Below are 20,426 nucleotides of genomic sequence, written 5' to 3'. Positions count from 1 at the left end.
GAAACCAATGATTAGCATAGTATAGCACAACCAAGGATTGAAGTGTCGCCCCGTGTACCGTGCCCCCAAGAAGGGGGCATGATACAGGGGGCGTCTCGGACCCCCCCTCCGTGCCGCGGCACGCAGGGCCGTGCCGGATGAGACAGAGCGGCACGGCGACGCGTGCCGCTGTATAGTGCCATGCTGGCACTATTCACCTCTTTTTTGCTTTGTTTTTTCTTTTTGTTTTGTTTTTTGGGATACCCGAAGCATTCTGGGTACCCCACACTTCCCCCAAAGACAATACAAATTGAAGATCTATTTGTTAGGCAAGTCAAAAATATATATATAATTTAATTTTTTTTGTTTATCAATATAGGATAAATTTTTAATTTACATATCCAATCCATACCGAGGGGGGCTATCGGCCCGAGCCCTGCGCTTTCACCACAGACATCCATTTTTTCTTCACAAATTATTTTATCAAAATTTGTCGCACCGTGAAACTTTTGTCGAATTACGGGAACAAAATCGAACTCTATAAACAAATTTTGAGATACATCAAACATAAAATTTTATTTTTGCGTTAGAAGATTGAAAATACTGATAAAATTAAAAGTTAAATTAAATCAATTGATACTTAAATTTATTTAATTTATTTGTCATATAATTTATCGCTTAATTTTTTTGATAGATCTACTAATTTTTTGAAAAAATTAATTTAAAAATAATTTTTTCAAATAATTTTTAAAATAATTTTAAAAATTATTGTTTTGTATTTTATAAAAGAAAGACTAATATGGTCAAAAGAAAAAAGAAAAAAATGTCTTTGCATTTTAAAAATTATAACCTGTAAAAATTTCTATTATGCATCAGGTATAATTGTACTTTAGATACAAAAAAACTTACAAGTATGTTAATTGATGAGTATAGTAAGCTATACATAACAAATATTCATAATGATTTGATTAAATCTTTCAAAAAATATTATAAGAGTTTATTGAAACAAAAAAAATTAAAATAAGTTCGTGTCAAAGCGTGTCAGTAGGAGCTCATGCATATCCATCGACACGCAAGCGTACCACGTGTCAGCACAGAAGCATGCCGGTGCCGTACCGTGTCAGGCAGACAACGGCACGCCCCCGTGCCACAGCACTTTAAACCTTGAGCACAACATAAACGGCACATCCAGACATACAACAGATACACCACCTTGTTTAGCACGCACAGCATCCCCTTGCTAACACACTTTGGCACAAGATGTTTTATCTACCAGTATTGATCTAGTATCGTTGTTCTTAAATATGTTTGTATCTAATCTTTTATAAATTATGATGGCACGACCTGCTAACTCAAGGAAATTTCTAAAATCAATATAGGTTTCATCAAGTAAAAGTTGTAACTTTAAGGAAAAATAAGTTTTCCACAATTAGTTCCTAATTACAGTAAAATTTTCAAATGCACGCATGATGCTTACAATGAATGACACTAAAACATCCAACCATTGTTTGTCACTATATTTGTCACGCCCCCGCCCCGAAACCCCTACCAATTTGGCGCGGTTCGGGCGCGGCGAACGGACGCCGAACGGGCAGCACCTCCCCTGCCCGCCCAAGGCCTAACAACAGATTGAGTACAAGAATTTACCCAGGAATTTAAATTCTATAAGTACGCAATCAACAGGGCACAAACAGTGCCAACAACAACAAGAGCAAGTAATCCACTAGATAAACAAGTGAAATAAAGAGAGTACTTTACTAACTATTACAATAGTTTGCTTTCTTTTACATTTACATCTTTTCTCAAAATGAATACATTTTGCTCATCAACATACATAGCTCTCCAAACCTCACCTACATGAATCTCTCTCAATACATAGGTGTGCTAATGCAAAAGGAAAGCTACTATACTACCACGGTTTCACTGATCGGGCGCGATGCCCTTGCCGCAGTCCTCTCTCGGCAACCCTGTACCTACCACTGGAAATAGAGTGGGGTGAGAACTATCTTCCATAGTTCCCAGTGGGCTCGGCCGCCGACTCTGCCGGTCTCCCCACTAGGTCCAAGTGGACACAAGTAACAACAAGATAGATATATAGATGGATATCTCAAAGCTATAAATGACATAATAGGAAATCTATGCTACTATGCCCATAATCACGTGTAATGAATGCATGCATCATATAGTAAGGGTTTACTACCAGGTTAACGAGTTCGATCCATGTTCGAATAATAATGTTCAATGACAATACTTATTTTTTATTTACCCAATCTATGGCGAGACCCTTGGGTTCGCCCTCAACTCACCTTTCCATCCAAATTGGGTAGGGGAGCTCCATGTGCCCCCAAACCCGGGACTGTCTGTGGACCTCCATGTGGTCCCTATCGCCTGACACTCCGGAGTTCTCGACGACAATCCTCTCCATGTGAGGATACGGATAGCTATACCACCCCAAATAACAGACCGTGAGCTTGATCTATCCTCTTCTCGTGAGGATACCCTACCATTTAGGGCCAACATCACAATCAAAACTCGTCTATGTCCTCTCCATGTGAGGATACCCTACGAACTAGGGCCAACATTACTCGAAAGTCATTTATTCCGACCATCATGCAATTGCACTTAGCTTTACTAAGTTCTTTGTCCACAACGCATTTTCTAAGGGATCCACCTATCCCTAGATTCTCAAATCTCTAGTGTCAATTACACTACTTTAATGCCACTCAATATGTTCTTTAAAAACTTAGATGTCATTTTCTATGTCACCAAACACCCATCGTGTCCATCTCTTTTCTTTAGCACTATAGGATCCACGTTTCGACCCAATCCTTACCTATCCATTTTCACCAAGTATTCCATGTACACTAGGTTAACATTTAGAAGCATAAGGAAAAGGCATTACAATGCAATCCTACAATGCAACATGCAAGAGATGAGATTATGCTATTCTAAGACATAGAAAAGAGCTCGGTTGCTTCGGGATGACACCCCCCACCTTTTCTTGTTGTAGAGGTTCTAGAAATGCCTCTCGCCGAACGTTACGACGAGGTCTCGGCCTCCTTGGTCCAAAACGATACTCAATTGGCCCTATTTTGCCGATAGCTTTTCTCCCGCTCGACGAATCGAAATTCCGACTTCGCCTCCGCGTTTCGTTACCTAACAATTAGGTTTACAAGGCCTCAAATGAGATCAATCTCATACTTTATCAAAAATTCCATTTTGGATCCCTAAGGTTCCATCTTGCCATTTGCACCATGAACCCTAGCCTCTAGCTCTAAGCCACCAACAAGGGTGCTAGAGGTCCATTTGACCTTATTTCCAAAGCTCAAAACCCAAAACCCTAAGTTCCATAAGCTAGGGTTCAAGAACTTACCTCTTGAGCTACTCCAAGGTTGAGGAGAGGAAGAGAAAGATGCTCCAAGCCTCCTTGAGCTTGATCTCCTCCTTCTTCTTCTTCTTCTTCTCCTCCTTCTCTTTTCTTGTTCTTCTTCACTTTTCTTCCTAGAGAGGGGGAGGGAGCAAGAGAGTGTGAGAGAGGGAGAGAAATGAGAGTCTGAGGGAAAGAGAGGGCCCATATGCCCATATAATGTAACAAAATCCATTTTAGCCCCTCAACTTTTCATCCTGTACACAGCCCTCACTGGGCAGTTTTCACCCAGAGGGACCGGTCCCTCGTCGGGGAGACCGGTCCCCGAGAGCCCTCCCAGCGGCCTGGGGACCTTTCGCGTATGGGAACCGGTCCCCGCCCGAGAGACCGGTCCTTGGGAAACCGGTCCTTCCTGAGAGACCGGTTCCCGAGAGCTATGTTTTCGGGACTTAGCCAAATTTTGCTCTTCTCTCGCTAGTGTCGCACTCGGGGACCGGTTCCCTCAGCCGGGGACCGGTTGCATCGACCTCCCCCGCAACCATCAGCTACGGGAACCAGTCCTCCCTTCCAGGGACCGGTCCCCGAGAGCAAAATCTGCTAAGTCCAGATTTTTGCATTAGCTGCTCTCGCGGACTCGATTCCAAAGCACTTTTTGTGTTTTGGACATCTTTAGCTTTTCCGAGGGGTATTCACTCGACATATAACATAGCAATTCCCCGTGGGTCGTGCCGAGTTCCGTCGAAATATGCGGAACGCGGAGTGGAATGAGTTACTGTAGCCTAAAAGTGCATTGGAACCTATATTAATGTTAAAGGGGCCCGAGAGAGTGAAATTGCAAAAATCTGGCTAAGTCCCAGATTTTGGGCTCTCGGGGACCGGTCCCTGAGGGGAGAGACCGGTCCCCGAAAGCGTATCAGTCGAGCAGAGGGAAAAATCGGCTTAGTCCTGGAAATTGAGCTCTCGGGAACCGGTCCCTGGGTGAGAGACCGGTCCCGAGAGACCGGTTGCATCGGGGGCAGACCGGTCCCCTTCTGCGAAGGCTGCGGGGTAGCTCTCGGGAACCGGTCCCTTGCTCGAGAGACCGGTCCCCGAGCCCGGGATTTGCCCAGTAAAGGTTGTTTGCAAAAATAGAAATGAGAGGGGTTTAAGTGCAAATGTCGCATTAGATGGATGTATAGAGGTGAGAGTTAGGGTTAGCTCTCATTTCCCTCACACTCTAACCCTAAAACCTTCCCTCTCTCTCTCTCTAAAAACCTCTCCTCTCCCTCTCCCTCCCTCTCTAGGGCTTGGACCAAGAGGACTTTTGGAGGAGCAGGCTTGGAGAAGAAGCTCTCCAAGGTGTTGAGCAAGCTAGAGCAAGACTTTGAAGGAAAGCTTTGGACTCCAAAGGTGAGTTCTTGTGATTTTAAGTTAGGTTTTGGGTTTTTGCTTCTAGTTGAAGCCTCTAGGAGCTTTTATGGTGGTTTTCCTCCATGAGTAATCAAGCTAGGGGCTTGATTGGAGAAGATGATATTGTATAGGGACCCAAATTTGGGATTTTGTAAAAATGAGGTCGAAGCTTGGGATTGATCTCATTTTAACCTAATTGGTAGGTCAACGAACGCATCGGTGCGCTCAGTTCGACGAAACGACGAGCGTGCAAGAAGATATTGGAAAAAGAAGCCGAATTGGTACAGATTGCCGCAGCTTGCGGCGAAAGTGTCTAAAAATCGTGAAAACAGGACCACGGCATCCTAGTATCACACAAAGGTGGGGGGTGTTATCCGAAAATACCGAGTCTCTTTCTATATCTATGTCACTTCTTTTGAGCATGTTGGTAGCATTCTTGCATGTAGGGTAATGAACGGTATCTGTTGGTGGCATCAATTATCTGCTTAAGATTATTGTGAGTGATATAGAACCATGTGAATAAAGGAAACGAATAACCCTATATGCATGTGAATGTGAGAAAAGACTATGACCATAGTAAATAATGGTGACATTGACTATAGTGACTCAATTGGCATTGAAATGAGAATAGTTAAACAAGGTTTAACCCGAGTGACATTATGTGTATTATGGCATCAGGACCGTTGTGGCTCATATTGGTGGTATATATGATATGGTAAAACCTATCATTAGCATTGAGATATTGAGGCATGAGACAGGTTTGGCTATACCTCCTCAAATTGAGAATGGGATCATACTCACATGTATTGGTTCCGGCTTGTGGGAGGTCGCTCCTCCACAAGCGGTGTACTCCAGAGTATAGACACCACGGGTGAGAGTGCCCGGCGAAGATCCCTCGGGCGGTTGAGCCTTGTGCCTCCCCGGTTAGACGGGATGTGTCGATTGGGTAAATACCAAAGGAAATAAGAAATGGACATGCATGCATAATCATCATGTATTTGAATGTGAATATATATCTGTGGATTGCTTTCTTGCAGGCATTGTATTAGAAGTGCATTAGTTGGTTTGTTATTCTTCTTTATTGAAATACATATGCCTGAAGTAGACCTAGTGGGCGAATCGGCGTGGTCGGCGGCCGAACCCACTGGGAACTTCGTTCTAGTTCTCATTACCACTAACCCTGCAGATCCGTGCGCGAGCGGGGCGGCGGAGGATCAAGGCAAGGGTGTTGCGCCGTAGCTAGCGGCCCTCGAGATATAGGCATACCCAACATTTTGGTGTACTCAACTGTAGGTGTTGAACTGTAAATGATGTAAAGCAAGAGATGTAAATTATATTTTGGGTAATGTAAGAATGGTGTAAATCATGTATTTTGGTTAAAGGAAAACGTGATGTAAATGTAATAGACTACTTGTGTTTGATTCAAATGAAATCAAATGACTTGTATATTGGATGCTTAGATAGTTTCGATGCTTTCACTCGTGGTTGTTGTTTGCCTTCGTGCAAACCTTGTATATCTCGCAATTCTTTTTAATGATCTGTTTGTAATATACTTGATGTTCGAGCCTTGGGCGGACAGGGGAGGTACTGTCCGTTCGGCGTCTCTTCGCGTGCCCGAACCGACCAAATTGGCGGTCCCGGGGCGTGACACGACAATTAGTCGATCCTGGACGAAGTTTAACTCTCGGTTTTTAAGAATTCACTTCCTTACAATTTTCATCAAATTTTCATAATATTATTTGGATTTATGGAAAAAGAGGGTTACAAATTAGTGATATTAAATTTTCCTGAAATCAATCCTCCACTATTAAATTCAGATCATCCTATGTATGACTAGTAGAATAAAAGAGTTTCCAAAACAATATCATACTTTTGTGGTGAAATATTTGGAAAAATAATAGGGAAAAAAAAGATTTCGAGCCATGGCAATGACACAAGGCTTGTACACTAATGATATCAAATCAGCTCGCAGTTGACACAGCCTATGTAGATAGGAAACATGACTTGAACAAATATTAGTCTATTACCTCACTCACATATGCTTCTCAGAATTTCTTTATCCCATTTTTCCTATCTATTTCATGCAATCTCCATATCCGCCTCTATGTCTTGTTGGATCTATCTCCACTATCCTTGCAAAAAGTGTGCAAACGAGCTGGACACAAGTGAGCTAATCCTAGCTCAAGATCGAATTGAAACCTTTAGGTAGCCAATGGCTCGAGCTTGTGACGAGCTGGGAAAGGCCAACTTGTGGCTGGTTTGATACCTATGCGAGCTACCTCGTGTCTAGCTCAGTAAGCTTGATTTCCACTCCAAATCTCCGTAACCATCAATCCAAAACATCACAGCACCATGCCAATGCCAACCGTATCCAACCCCCTCAACACATTTCACCCTTGTTGTTGTGGAGAGAGAGAAAGAAAGACTAACCCAAGAGAATCTCTAAATGATTAAGTTTTGGTTTGGGTCAAAACGTCAACATCGTCTAAAAGGCATATTTTCCACATATGGACTCCGACCGAGACGATTCTTAGTTCTATGCATCCAAATCTAGAAAAACTAGTAGGCTCCAACAACTATCTTAGTATGCAGTACTTATTGAGTTCGGTATGAGTTTTAGGACATTTTTAGGTCGTTTAGGCCTTCGAAATCACAATCAAAGTTTGACCTTCTATTTATAGAAGAAAATAGAGAAAGTTTGACAATTAATATCTTTTTATCCGTAAAGAATTACGATTTTATCTAATAGTCAAATTTGATGTACTCGATATGCTCTGTCTAGATGAACCAACATTACATAAAAGGAAATATAGAGCCCGATGAGTACCACTATGATTCGGGGTAGGATTCTGGATTCTGCTCCATCTCAATTGGAGTAGGACTTTGGGCTTATATAAATAGGACCTTTATAATCTTTTTAATTACAAGTTAATGAAAATAAAAGCAAAGCTTAATTTTGGCCAACATTATATACATGATAGAAGATGAGCCAACAATTAGATCAGGATCTAGTGAATAAAATTAAAAGGCCACCAAGAGCTAAATAAATGAATAGACAAATAATTAAGCAAATAAATCATGTATATCCATTCTTATATTTATCTGTTTTTGTAGTTATTCGATACATATCGAGGCCAACATGAGTGAGCTAGCCTCAGCTCGTCTTCGACTCTTTTATTTTTAAACTAAAAAACCAAAGCATATGATCGGCTCATTTGTTTATCAAGAAAACTGAATTCGAGCCAAAAAAAAGAGCTCACAAACAACATGCTGTGTTGACAACCCTACTTATAACCAACCTAAGTAACATCAACTCAATCTAATTCAAACTTGAAAACCACTCCAAAAGGAATCATGTAAGACTTGGGTCGAATTAGATAATTGCTTTTTATGCTCATATTGAGTTTCAAGTTTAGTACTATATAGCTCATAGCTCAAATACCCCTGAGTAGACCTATGTAAAGGAAACTAAAAGATGTTGAATCCTCATGAAACTGTCAAGCGATCAAAACTCGCAAACAGGCACCACGATCAAGCCATGCCAACTAGTAGACCCTAGATGCCTGTAAATCAAGGATCATCTAGAATGGAACAAAGTAGCATCCTAGACAAGGGGCTGCAATAGAAAATTTAGCTTGTGGATCCACAAAGGCTTCTAGATCTGCAAGTCACACTTCATAGGATATTCAAAAAATGATGTCCCTTTAACTTGTTGACCAACTATCATCTTTGGTCCTTCCCATGACGGAGATCAATAAACAGCAAAGTCTTCTATACTACACTAAATATGGAATCCTAAGATAGAAATGAAAATATAAATGTTTCCACAACTCGACATTTATCCCTTTCATTAAATATCTATTAATTAAATCTAGCTCGAAAGAGTGATCAAGACAGCCTCTTGTGCAATAAAAGTCTAGTTACAAAAAAGTTGTCTGTGAAAGGTGCATCTCAAGTAAGTTTAGAAATTAAAAATAGAGCAAACGAAAGGATATGTGCAATACTGAACAAGTAAAAGACAAGAAACTCTGCTAGCCAACAATAAATAACACCCGCAAAAGGAGAACCACCACACTTATCCAACTGGTCTAACAAGTAGTAACTAGTAACACCATAATACAAAAGATCTAACGACTTTTGAAGTGCTTGCTCCTGTCTAAAGCTAGTACATTAAGCAGGTAAATTCTAATTTACAAAACAAAGACATGGAAAGATTGAAAAAGAAAAACCTGTACAATGAAGAAAACCTCACCTGTTGATAAGCATGAAAGCAGAGGCCAGCAAGAAGAGATCTGGTAAATATCTCTCGAAGATTCAGACCCTAGATACCCAGACAACGAATGATTTATTTTGCAAAGTAGTCAAACTAGCCCTCATATAAAAAATAAATTAGGTATTATTCGTTCTAAAAGGATATACTCACAGCAGAGTGCATGTATGATGGTGTAAACTTGATACCTTCTGCAAGTAACATTACGGGGATGGTCAAGAAAAGTGACATAATGGTGATTATGGAAAAGAGATTAATGTTGTCCAGAGATTCCTGTTCAAAAGCAGATTTTCAGTGAGAAATATCTCTAGAAAAGCTTAAACTAGTCAAACAGGGAAGAAAAGTTGGTGACAGATCAAAAAAACTGTTGTAGCTACTGGTCTGTTAATGCTTTGATCATTACAACCAGCTATTCACAGTATACTTGGGCAGGTTGTCAACTACAGAAATTTGCATGGAGAAATCAAACAGTTCGTATCTCAAGTTTGTGAGTACCTCTTTCTTGCCCATCACTTTTTTGCTCAACACATTTCGTGATTGATTGGCCAGGTTCGAAGCCATGGCACTCCAAAATCCAATCCTGCTTGGACAGATAAGCAACTAACTTGTATGAATGATTGCCACTTGTTGTTACCTTTCACTGAATCCAACAGATGTAAGTTGAAAGATGAGAACTAACCAGTTAAACGAAGCTTCTGTGAAGGATGCTAAAGCAACACCGCCAACAATCGGCACAAGAGAAGCTAATACCCAAACAGTTGGCAGCTGAACACATGATGGAGCAGAAGATTATGTTTCCTTAACCATGAAAAGTGATATGAATTGAGAAAAATCTGATTCTGGATTTGTAGATATATCCTACTAGATCAGGCCAACATACGAACAGCACAAGTTGAGCACATTACTGGTTTGGTTTCTACAACAATGTAACCAGCAATGGAAGACAAACGACAAAGAAGGGCTCAACTTATGATGCAGTGCATGTTAGGTCAGTGAATGTTAGCGTAATTCCTTTGAAAATTGTTGGACTAGAGCTGGTTCATTTCTTCTCAGATTAATCTTTTACAAAACAAAACTAGCGACAGTCATCTGAACATTGTGCAGCACTCTAACCAACAAGAAGAAAGTATAACCGATAAAACTAAGGGCCTTTACAGACGAACAAAAGATATGGTTCCTATTACAGCCTAGTTTTAGTACAACAACAGAAGATGCCAACAAAATGTCGGGGGAAACGATATACCTCTCCAAGGAACAAAGCTGAAAGCACAATCGTGAAAAAGGGCTCCAAAGCTTTTATTGTATGCGTAAACGAAACTGCAACTTTTCCAAGGCTCATGTTAGTGAAAAGATTACCAAACGTGTGTATAATGGCCAGTGGTAGAATTGCAACTAACTGCAAAAAGTGAATATCAAGAATTAGAAAAATAGAACTAGGACTTGATAAAGTTAAAACCGTCCGTGAACCGAATAATACCTTTGAATAAGATACCACAGGTCGCCTGTAAAGTTTAGCGCCCCACATGAAAAGTATAAGAACAGTACCAACAGCTAATTGAAATGTTGTGATGGTTATGGGGTACGGAAAGACTTTCAGAACCTGTAATGAAGTAACAATAATATTCACAAAATAATAAAAAGCAAGCCGTTTCGGCACAGCATTCATCCACCATACATGAACAAAATGCCACGGTTCTCTCTACATCCAGTTGTTCTGAACGAATTCCAGCGTTTATTGAAATCTTGAATTGGCATTTTCCTTTTCCTCCAAATAAAAGTGGATTTCCATGTATAAAAGGGAGGGATAGTACAGTTTAGTATTGGCTAAAATATGCACGACTGTCTAAAATTGTCCATTTTTTGTATATTAAAATGTAGCGAGAGGATGGGGCCAGTTGAAAGATAAGCTAAGCTAAGTAGGAATTGCTTACGAAGCGAAGAACGGCCTAGAGAAAGATTGTAAATTCTGGCGTGGAAGAATTATATCCGGGGTTAATAATTGCGATCATCTTTTCCCGTGAGAAAGGGGACCTATATGTATGTGTATATATATATACAACTAGCCTGTTGAGTTGGGTCTCTATATTATTTTATTTTCTTGTTCGGACGAAAAGAAAGGACTGGGACCGTGAAGATACCGATTCGAGCGGAGTGGGTTTGACACTGTTGAAACCAGCCACAGCCAGCCAGAGAGAAGACAAAAGCCTAGATAGATGACGTGCGGATGGATATTTATCATGACATACCTGCTTGTTGTAGATGTTGAAATAGATGTTGAAGAGGTACCAGAGGGCCAACAGCGCCCCCAGCTGCAGCGTCCCCACCACCGGCGCCGACGCCGCTCGCTCGTCGCCCTCCGCGCCGCCGCCGCCGCCGCTGTCCGGGATGGAGGAGGCCGCTGTCGCCGCCGTGGTGCCGGCGGAGGAGGAGGAGGAGGAGGTGTGGGTGGAGGCGGTGAAGGGAAACGGCGACGGATCTCGCTTCGTCGACCTCGACAAGGTGGCGGCGGAGCGGGGGAGAGAATGGGGATGGGAATGGGAATATTGGGAAAGGAAGAGGGATCGGCGGGTGGTCGCGCTCCACTGACGACCAAACTTCGGGAGGGAGCTCCGGCCGAGAAGAAGAGGAGGGCTTTTTGTGGTGGAGAAAGGGAGAAGGGCGCCGGCGGACGAGGAACAAGAAGAAGGAGGCGCCGCCGCCGTGGTGGTCTGCATCTTCCCGTATTTGTGGGCAGGTTCGGCAGACTACCAATATCGGGCAAGTTGCTGTTTCCAAAACGCACTTTCCTGTGTAATACAGAAATAGCAAGTGACTACTTAAAACAATTGACGACAACAACGGCGGCGGCAGGAGAAGCGAATCTTCGCCTGCGGCTGATGCGGACTCGAGGAGAACGCGTGAGGGGACGAATCTTCGGTATCTCAATTTGAAAATAATTTATAATAATATATATATATAATTGAGCTAAAATACTTTCAAAAGCATCAACCTCTTTGTATTTTTGAGTTTTTAGTTCTTAGATCTAACCTTTGAATCAAATACTATTTCATTTACCACCATCATCTCAACCCTATATCCTTTTATTCAATCGCTAAAAACTCAAAAGCACCAAGGGAATGGCTAAAAACTCAAAAGTACCAATCCCTTGGTGCTTTTGAAAGTATTCTAGCTCAATTCTCTCTCTCTCTCTCTCTCTCTCTCTTTATATATATATATATATATATAGGGTCCGGCTACTATACTATTATGAGTACGAATATATATAGAGTCCGGCTACTATACTATTATGAGTACGATCGCCCTCGTACTCATAAATTGTTTTCGATGATAGAGCTTCCAAATCGACGATTCATACCGTTAAACGTTATTTACAGCATTTAAAACTTCTAGAAATCAAATTTTATAATTTTTCGACATCATTTACCTTACGATCAAGAGGTCACAAATTTGACAATTTTTAATGGCCGGTATGGGCTACTTGCTAGTTTAACGGTGTAAAAGAATCGGAATTTGTTGAATTTTTGATAGAAAATTCTATTCACTACCTAGATAAAGATCAGTAACTCCGATCTTGAATTGACGGATCCGATCATCCTTTTTTAGGACGTCGTTCGATTTTGACCGTTCATTTTATGCCGCTTGATGGACTTTAATTATGATATTCGAAAATTTACGAAATTTATTTTTCTAGAAGTTTTCAAATACTCTAGATCATATTTAATGAAGTGGATCGGTCGATTCGGAACCATTCATATATACGAAAAAATTATGAGTACGGAGCGCCCAATACTCATTATATGTATAGTAGCGATGGCATATATATATATATATATATATATATTATATAATATATATATATAAGAGAGAGAGAGCGAGGAGAAGGTGGAAGAGAGAGAGAGTGTTTAGCTACTATGCTATTGGAAGCGCGGCAGCCTTCCGTGACTTCTAGCTCGTTTTCGCTTTTATTGTCTGTGCGACTTTCGAATTTCGACGATCACGCTCCGTTAAACTTGAATCTAGAATATTTGAGTACTAGAATAAATTATGCGTTTTTCGATATTATTTACTAGTGAATCAAGGAGCCCAAATCAACGGCTAAAAATAAAATATTTACAAAACGTGAAATAATGATAATTAAAATATTTAGATCCAAAGAGAATGATCTTGTTTATATGTACATAAAGAATTTCTGATCAAATTTTGCAGGCGATTTGGATATATTCTTAGACAGTGTAAACTGCAAACGGCTCACTTCGGCATTAAAATTAATTATATCAAACTTCGTCACTAGGGCAAATGATATCGAAAAATCATAAAATTTATTTTCTAGGTACATCAAATATTCTAGATCAAGTTTAACGGAGCCGATCGACGATTCGAAAATCGCAACATCGAAAACGAGCTGGAAGCACGGAAGGCTCCATGCTTCCGATAGCATAGTAACCTTACTCCATATATATATATATATATATATATATATATATATATATATTATAATAATAATATTATAATAATAATAATGTACAAGCGAATGGGATCTGCTTCAGCGAGCAACTTGCCCCCGGTATACACTAGTCAATAATTCACAGTGATCCGTATTAATTTACATACTAAATTAAAAAGGTTAATTTGCATAAAAATTCACAAGTTTTAAACTTTTGTAAAACTGAACATCCATTTTTGATTTTGCATATTCGGTCCAAATTTTTAGCAAACTGACTAAAATATCCTTATACTTTTTTCTCTCTCCTTTTTTTTCTCTTATTTTTTTTCTCTCCGAAGAAGACGGTGGAGGCGAAGACGAAAATAGCCCATCTCGCCTCTGCCCCTCATGCCCTCGCCTAGCCCATGCACTCCCTATCCTCCTCGCCTTCGACTCCGCGGCTGCCGTCCTCACAGTCGCCGCCGGCGACGAAGCGGAAATGCTTCTCGGGATCGAGAAGCAAGCTGGTGAGGGAGGAGGAGAAAAATAATTATACTCCGGTCATGACAAAAAAAAATTATAGAGAGAAAAAAAATAAAAATAAAAATATTTTTTTTACAGTAAAGATAAAATATTATAGAAGAAGAAAGAATATAATGAAATTGCACTGTTAAAATAAAATTATACTGTTTGAAAAAAAAATTGCACTATTTTAAATGAAAGTTGCACTCTTTGAGACAGAAATTACACTATGTGAAATGAGAGTTACACTTTTTAGGCAAAAGTTGCACTTTTTAAGTGAAATTTACACAATTTCTTTTTCTTTTTTTTTTTGTTCCTTCTCTTTCTTTCCCTCTGCTTTCTCGTCCTCCTCCTCCTTCCGCCTCTTGGGATGGCCCCAGTCCCCCACCCCCTTGCCCTCGACGAGCACGAGCTCCGCACCGTCCATGGCGGCGACAAAGTTCATGAGTATGTCCTCACAGTTGCGCGCGCGGTTGACGACACAGCGCAAGGGGGCGAGCTCAGGGGCGCAGCTGTAGTGGCGGAAGAGCGGCGCGAGGGCGCGGGCTCGCCAACGCATTCAACAACACCAACCACTGCATCCCCAGCTCATTAAACCTCTTACACCTGATTTCCCAAAAAAAAAGAAAAAAAACCATTTCCCTCTTCAGAACACACACAAATTAATTGCTAGCATCAAGAAAACAATATATATATATATATATATATATATATATAGAGAGAGAGTCCGGCTGCTATGCTATCGATAGCATCAAACACTTGGTGCTAGAGTCCGGCTGCTATGCTATCGATAGCATCAAACACTTGGTGCTATCGAGTTTTCCACCGTTAGATTTAATCCTTTAATTATTTTTACCCGTTAGATTATACTATTCAACCAACCACTTACTCAACCCTAGGGGGCCCACATCATCCTAACCGCACATTTCTCAATCCAATGGCTAAAAAACTAATAGCATCAATAGCTTGGTGCTATTGATAGTATTCCAGCCTAGTTATATATATATATATATATATATATATATATATATATATATATATATATATATTATGCACTATACAATCATAGTACCAAGCTTGTGGTACATATGAATTTTCGGCCGTTGAATAGATAAGAATGTGCCGGTTAGGATAAATAGTCGGTGCTCCGTTAAATTGGATAGTGGTCCCCCTAAGGTTGAGATGGTGTGGTTGGTTTAATAGTAATAATCGAACGGGTGAAAATAATCAAAGTAGATCTAACGGTAAAAACTCAATAGTAAGGCCAAGGCTTGGTACCAATCGATAGTGAAGTAGCCGACTCTATATATATATAAATATATGAATAATATATATAATATTATATTATCTTATATATATAGTCCCACTACTAATATCCTTTCATGAGTATTGCGCTCCCTTTAACTCATAAGTTTCGGCCTTAATTTATTTATTTGATCATCGTTCACCGAGCCGTAGATTATACTATTTAAACGAGAAACCCCTACCCACATCACCTAAAAGGCGCACACTATGCATCTAAACTTGCGACCACCCATCATCCCCCCTACCCACCACAACATTCCATCAATCACGGTTAAGAATTGATATATGAATACAAGGTCTAATACTCATAAGAGATTATAAGTATGTATATATATTGTATATACATGTATATACATGTAATATAATACCATGTATAGATATACACTTGTATATACATTATATATAATTAATGTATATATACACTGTATATATACATGTCATATACCATTATACCCAAACAATGATAATATCATGTAATATAAATAAAACAATGTAATATACATACAGTATATATACATGTATATACATGTATAATGACATATATATATATATATAATATATATTATATATAATAATATATATAATAGTCCCGCATTTTTTAAAATAACCTTTTTATGAGTATAAAGAGTCTATTGAGTCTATTATACTCATAAAATTTTATGCGACCGTTAGATTAACCCTTTAATCATTTTCACGCCATATAGATTATACTAGTTCAAACCAACAACGCCACTTCAACCCTAAGGGCTCACTATCAATTCGTAACCATAAACCACTCTTCATCCTAACCGTGACATTTTTTTTAATCTGAACGGTCCAAAAATTTATAGTAACAAGGGCTCTATAATCCATATAAGTATAGTAGCCCCAGCGTGTATATATATATATATATATATAAATATATATATATAATATATATAATATATATATAATATATATATATATTGTATATTAAAGAGAGAGAGAGAGAGGAGAGAGATGAGAGAGAGAGTCTCACGCCTACTATACCTACCTTCCAATGCAGTACCATCCGCCCCCTCCCTCCGTACTTATAAGTTATTTCGATGATAGAGCTCCGAATCGACCGATCCCACACTCGTTAATTTATCTAGAACATTGCAAACCATCTAGAACCATCAAATTTCATAATTTTTTCTGAGCATCATTTACTCTTAACCGATCAATCCCACAGCTTCTCACAAAATTGACCAACCTTTCTTTCTTAACAGCGGCCTGCCCCTTCCGTGTGTGAAATACCTTGCTCAGTTTAACCGTGCAGAAAGAATCCCGAATTATTTTGATAGAAATTCTACTTCACTCGCTTAGATAAAGAGTCCAATAACTCTATCTTAAATTGAAGGATCCTGATCATCCCCCGATCTTCCTAAGACACTCACTTCGATTTTACCGTACTCATTTGTATGCGCCCGCCTTCGCATGGACTTTTACTTCACCTGATTTCACCAAAACACTCTATGAAAATTTATTTCTAAGAAGTTTCTACAACTACCTTCAGATTCATAATTTACAGATGTGGATTCGTCGCACATTCCCGCGCAACGCTCCACTCATCGAACAACCCAACTTATCGAGCTACGACAGGGCCCAAATGCTCAATAATAGCTTAGTAGCCGCTACCTATATATAGATATCATTATATATATATTTATATATATATAGCCCTACCTCTCTCTCTCTCTCCCTCCTCCCAATCCCCAGCAGCCCCTCCTCTCCTCTCTCTCCTCTCAATCCATCTACCTTCACCTCTCTCTCTCCATCTTCTCTCTCTCTATAATAATATTTATTTATATATATAAGCACCAAGAACTAAGGTCCCTGGAAACTATTATGGAGCACTATGTGACTTCCGTAACTATTAAGTTTTCTGTACTTGGATTAAATATGTCGGTTAGGATGAGATGGTTCGCCCCCCGTCCTAAGGGTTGAGTGGGTGATTGTTAAGATGAGTGTAATCGAAACAAATGAAAAATGATAAAAGATGGTATAATCTACGGCAGAAAATTAATAAGCACTAAAATGTTCGTGCTATCGAATAGTATCCCAACCGGACTATATATATATATATATATATAATTGAGCTCCTATGCTTTTTTAAAAGTACCAAGTCATTGGTGCTTGTAAGTTTCGACCCTTGGATTAAAGGGAATGTGCGGTTTAAGGCTATGTGGCCTCCTAAGGTGTGAGTGGTTGTTTGTTGAATAGTATAATCTAATAACGGGTGAAAATATGCAAATGCGTTAGAATCTAATAAGTAGAAAATTACCAAGCACCAAGTGGTTGTGCTTTTACAAGCACTCTCGTACCGGACTATCATACTATACTATATATATATATATTTATTATAATATATATATTATATATACCTATAACTGGACTAATCTGGCCCTATATACCCCCCCCTCCATCACGTTTCAACAATATTCGAGTTTAACCCCTACTTTTTTTTCTTTCTAAATACCCCTCATATGTTCTATCACCGTTATTGCAAAATACCCGCCCCGCAGTTATCTCCTAATTAAGTTAACTATGGGTTAAACGCTTTTTTAGTAGTTCCGAGTCTATAACTATATGCACAGTCTCAAAAAATACAAAATGCCCAATTTCTTGCCCTTAACTTAAGGGCAACATAAGCAAAATGCGCCACCGCGTACGAGGGGTAATCATGGAAAAGACCACAAAAAGTACAACAAATATTTTTCGTACCCTTGACTCTAAGGATAAACAAGCCAAAGTACAGCCCTGATCCGGTCGGACCCAGGTATATTTCGAACAGGCAAAAGTAATTTTACCGAGAGATTAACGGAGTTAATGTATACCAGATTTTTTAACTCTAAGGGGTATATTAGAATATTATAGGAACAGTAGAGAAAGATTATTTTAATATTACCACTTCTAGAGAGCACTAAATCGGAAAGTCAGCGAACTTTTCAAGGGTATATAAGCAATTGCCCAAATATAAATATATCATAGAGTCCGCTTACTTACTATCGATAGTAGCAAGCCGACCTTGTACTAAATTGAAGTTTTCTAAAGGAATCTAACCGTTATCTACTGTAAGGAAGTGAATTCTCGAAATCCGAGAATCTTAGACTTCCTTGGATGCTGACTGTGTTACTCGAGTGTAAGGTTCGTAGGGCTCTGGAACGAGCGTAAGCTGCGACGCGGCTTACTCAGCTCAAATTCATGCTTGAAAATTAATTTCGAAGCCCTAAATCTTAAGTTCAGAGCTTGGATTGAATATTAATTTTCGTGCCGATGCTCTGAGGCCGAGGCCTAATTCAAGTCCGAGCGAGCTCGAAGCCCTAAACGAGCCGCTTGAAATTTCTCAACATAATTATACGATGCAATAGTTTTAATTGTATAGAACATTTTTCTTATAATTTAATTAAAAAAATATGTTTAATAGTTCGAAGTACAAAATAATTATATGAAATATAAGTATTATAAATATGCAAAATATAATTTAGAGTTGAATATCTAATTTTTCAGCCCTTACATGTCTTTTCTTTCCGCCATCATCTCTATATTATTCATTTGTTATTTATGCAGTAAAAAATAAATAATATATAGATAGAAATATTGCGATTAAACTATCGCAATTATGTAAGCTAAAATTAAAATTTTATATTGAATAATAATTTTTACTATTTAAAAATATTATGCTAGTATTTTCTCAAGCATACCAATTAATAGCAAAGTAGGCAACAGTGGGCATATGATGTTACTTGGTAACTTAGAGGGCTTCCGGCTTGGCCACTTAGGGTGAGAGATAGAAAAAGAGAAAGAGAGAAACATATTGAAAATTTAGAGCTCTGTGAAAGAAAGAAAGAAAGAAAGGAAAAATATATAAATTTAGTAAAAGTTTGCTTTTTTATTTGTCTATTGGGTTTGTTTTTATGTGCCAACAATATTGGCCTAATTTTAACTAAACTCACATTATTCACTCAACCTATATATTATTAAAATAGATTATATTTATATAGCATAGTGTAGAACTACTATGCTATCGAAAATATAGAGGATTTGATGTTTTTGAATTTTTGACCCTTTGATTAAAAATTGTATGGTTGGGATGATTGCGGTCTCCCCTAGGATTAAATAATACTCTTAGGTACTGTTTGGTTCGGGTATAAGTAAGAACTAGCTATTACAGGGATATGTACAAATATGGGGATAAGAAAAATAGTGTTTGGATGAAAATTGGGTTATTCCCGGAGTTAAGAACAATTTTAGATAGTTTTATATAAAAAATAGAGGTGTTGGTGGGGATAACCAAGAATTACTATTTTCGAATAAAAAATTAACGTTTGGGTATAAAGGGGGGATAAGAGCCTATTCCTATCCCTATCCCCTAACCAAACGCTATCTTAGGATTGAGTGGTCCCTACAAGGTAATAATAATATTAATCCAAAGATAAGAAACGATTAAAGGGATTGATCTAAGAATTAAAAAATTGAAAGCACCATATTTGTATACTTTCGATAGTATAGTAGCTCTACTATATATATATATTCGAGCTTTTCGAGCTTTTCGAGCCTAATTCGAACAAGCCGAGTAATACTCAAGCTCGGCTTGAAATGAATTTCGAGCCTTTTTTTTGTTCAAGCTCAGCTCATTTAATTTCGAATCGAGCTCGAGCGAGCCAAATATCGAGTTGAACACGAGTCGAACGAGAGCCGGCTCGCTCATTTGCCAGCCCTAGGCTTCGGAAAGTCCAAAGGTGATTATAATGCCTGAAACGTATTAAGGAAAGGTCCACGGGAGCACCAGTGCAAAATCTGCACTGGAGCAGAAATGCTCTCGGGGACCGGTCCCTGGCAGGGAGGGACCGATCCCATCAAGCTGGGCTGCGGGGGTCTCTGATGAGACCGGTCCCTGGCAGTGAAGGACCGGTCCCCGTACGTTGGCCCAGCGAAAATAGCCGAAATTTGGCTAAGTCCCGAAAACGCAACTCTCGGGAACCGGTCTCTCGGACAAGGACCGGTCTCCCGGGGATCAGTCTCTCGGGCAAGGACCGGTTCCCGAACGCGAAATTCTTCTGCCCGAGATGGAAGGCTCTCGGGGACCGGTCTCCCCGAGCTGGGACCTGTCCCTCACTGCGAAAATGCCGAGAGAGGGCTGATTCAGAAGATAAAAAGTTGAGGGGGCT

At 39.4% G+C, this 20,426-nt stretch overlaps 1 protein-coding gene across 5 annotated transcripts in view; it reads right to left on the bottom strand.

The window, feature by feature from the left end:
- The window catches only part of LOC109717887 (triose phosphate/phosphate translocator, non-green plastid, chloroplastic-like), a 29,460-nt gene extending 17,470 nt beyond the window's left edge, over positions 1-11,990 (bottom strand). Inside the window, exons 1-8 of one of the 5 annotated variants that reach the window (XM_020243835.1) lie at positions 11,252-11,986; positions 10,483-10,605; positions 10,249-10,401; positions 9,685-9,770; positions 9,501-9,585; positions 9,159-9,278; positions 8,988-9,056; positions 1,919-1,958 (exon numbers count right to left, since the gene is read on the bottom strand). In XM_020243835.1, coding sequence (XP_020099424.1) covers positions 1,953-1,958; positions 8,988-9,056; positions 9,159-9,278; positions 9,501-9,585; positions 9,685-9,770; positions 10,249-10,401; positions 10,483-10,605; positions 11,252-11,719 — 1,110 coding nt within the window. In that variant the 5' untranslated portion in view covers positions 11,720-11,986 and the 3' untranslated portion in view covers positions 1,919-1,952. Of the gene's footprint in view, positions 1-1,918; positions 1,959-5,899; positions 6,037-8,987; positions 9,057-9,158; positions 9,279-9,500; positions 9,586-9,684; positions 9,771-10,248; positions 10,402-10,482; positions 10,606-11,251 lie in introns of those variants that run through there. The other 4 variants (XM_020243832.1, XM_020243833.1, XM_020243831.1 and 1 more) reach the window with 4 other exon arrangements.

The sequence above is a fragment of the Ananas comosus genome, linkage group 12, assembly GCF_001540865.1.
Source record: "Ananas comosus cultivar F153 linkage group 12, ASM154086v1, whole genome shotgun sequence".
Lineage (NCBI taxonomy): Eukaryota > Viridiplantae > Streptophyta > Magnoliopsida > Poales > Bromeliaceae > Ananas > Ananas comosus.
The sequence above is the reverse complement of the archived record's forward strand: the minus strand, read 5'-3'. Positions and strand labels throughout refer to the sequence as shown.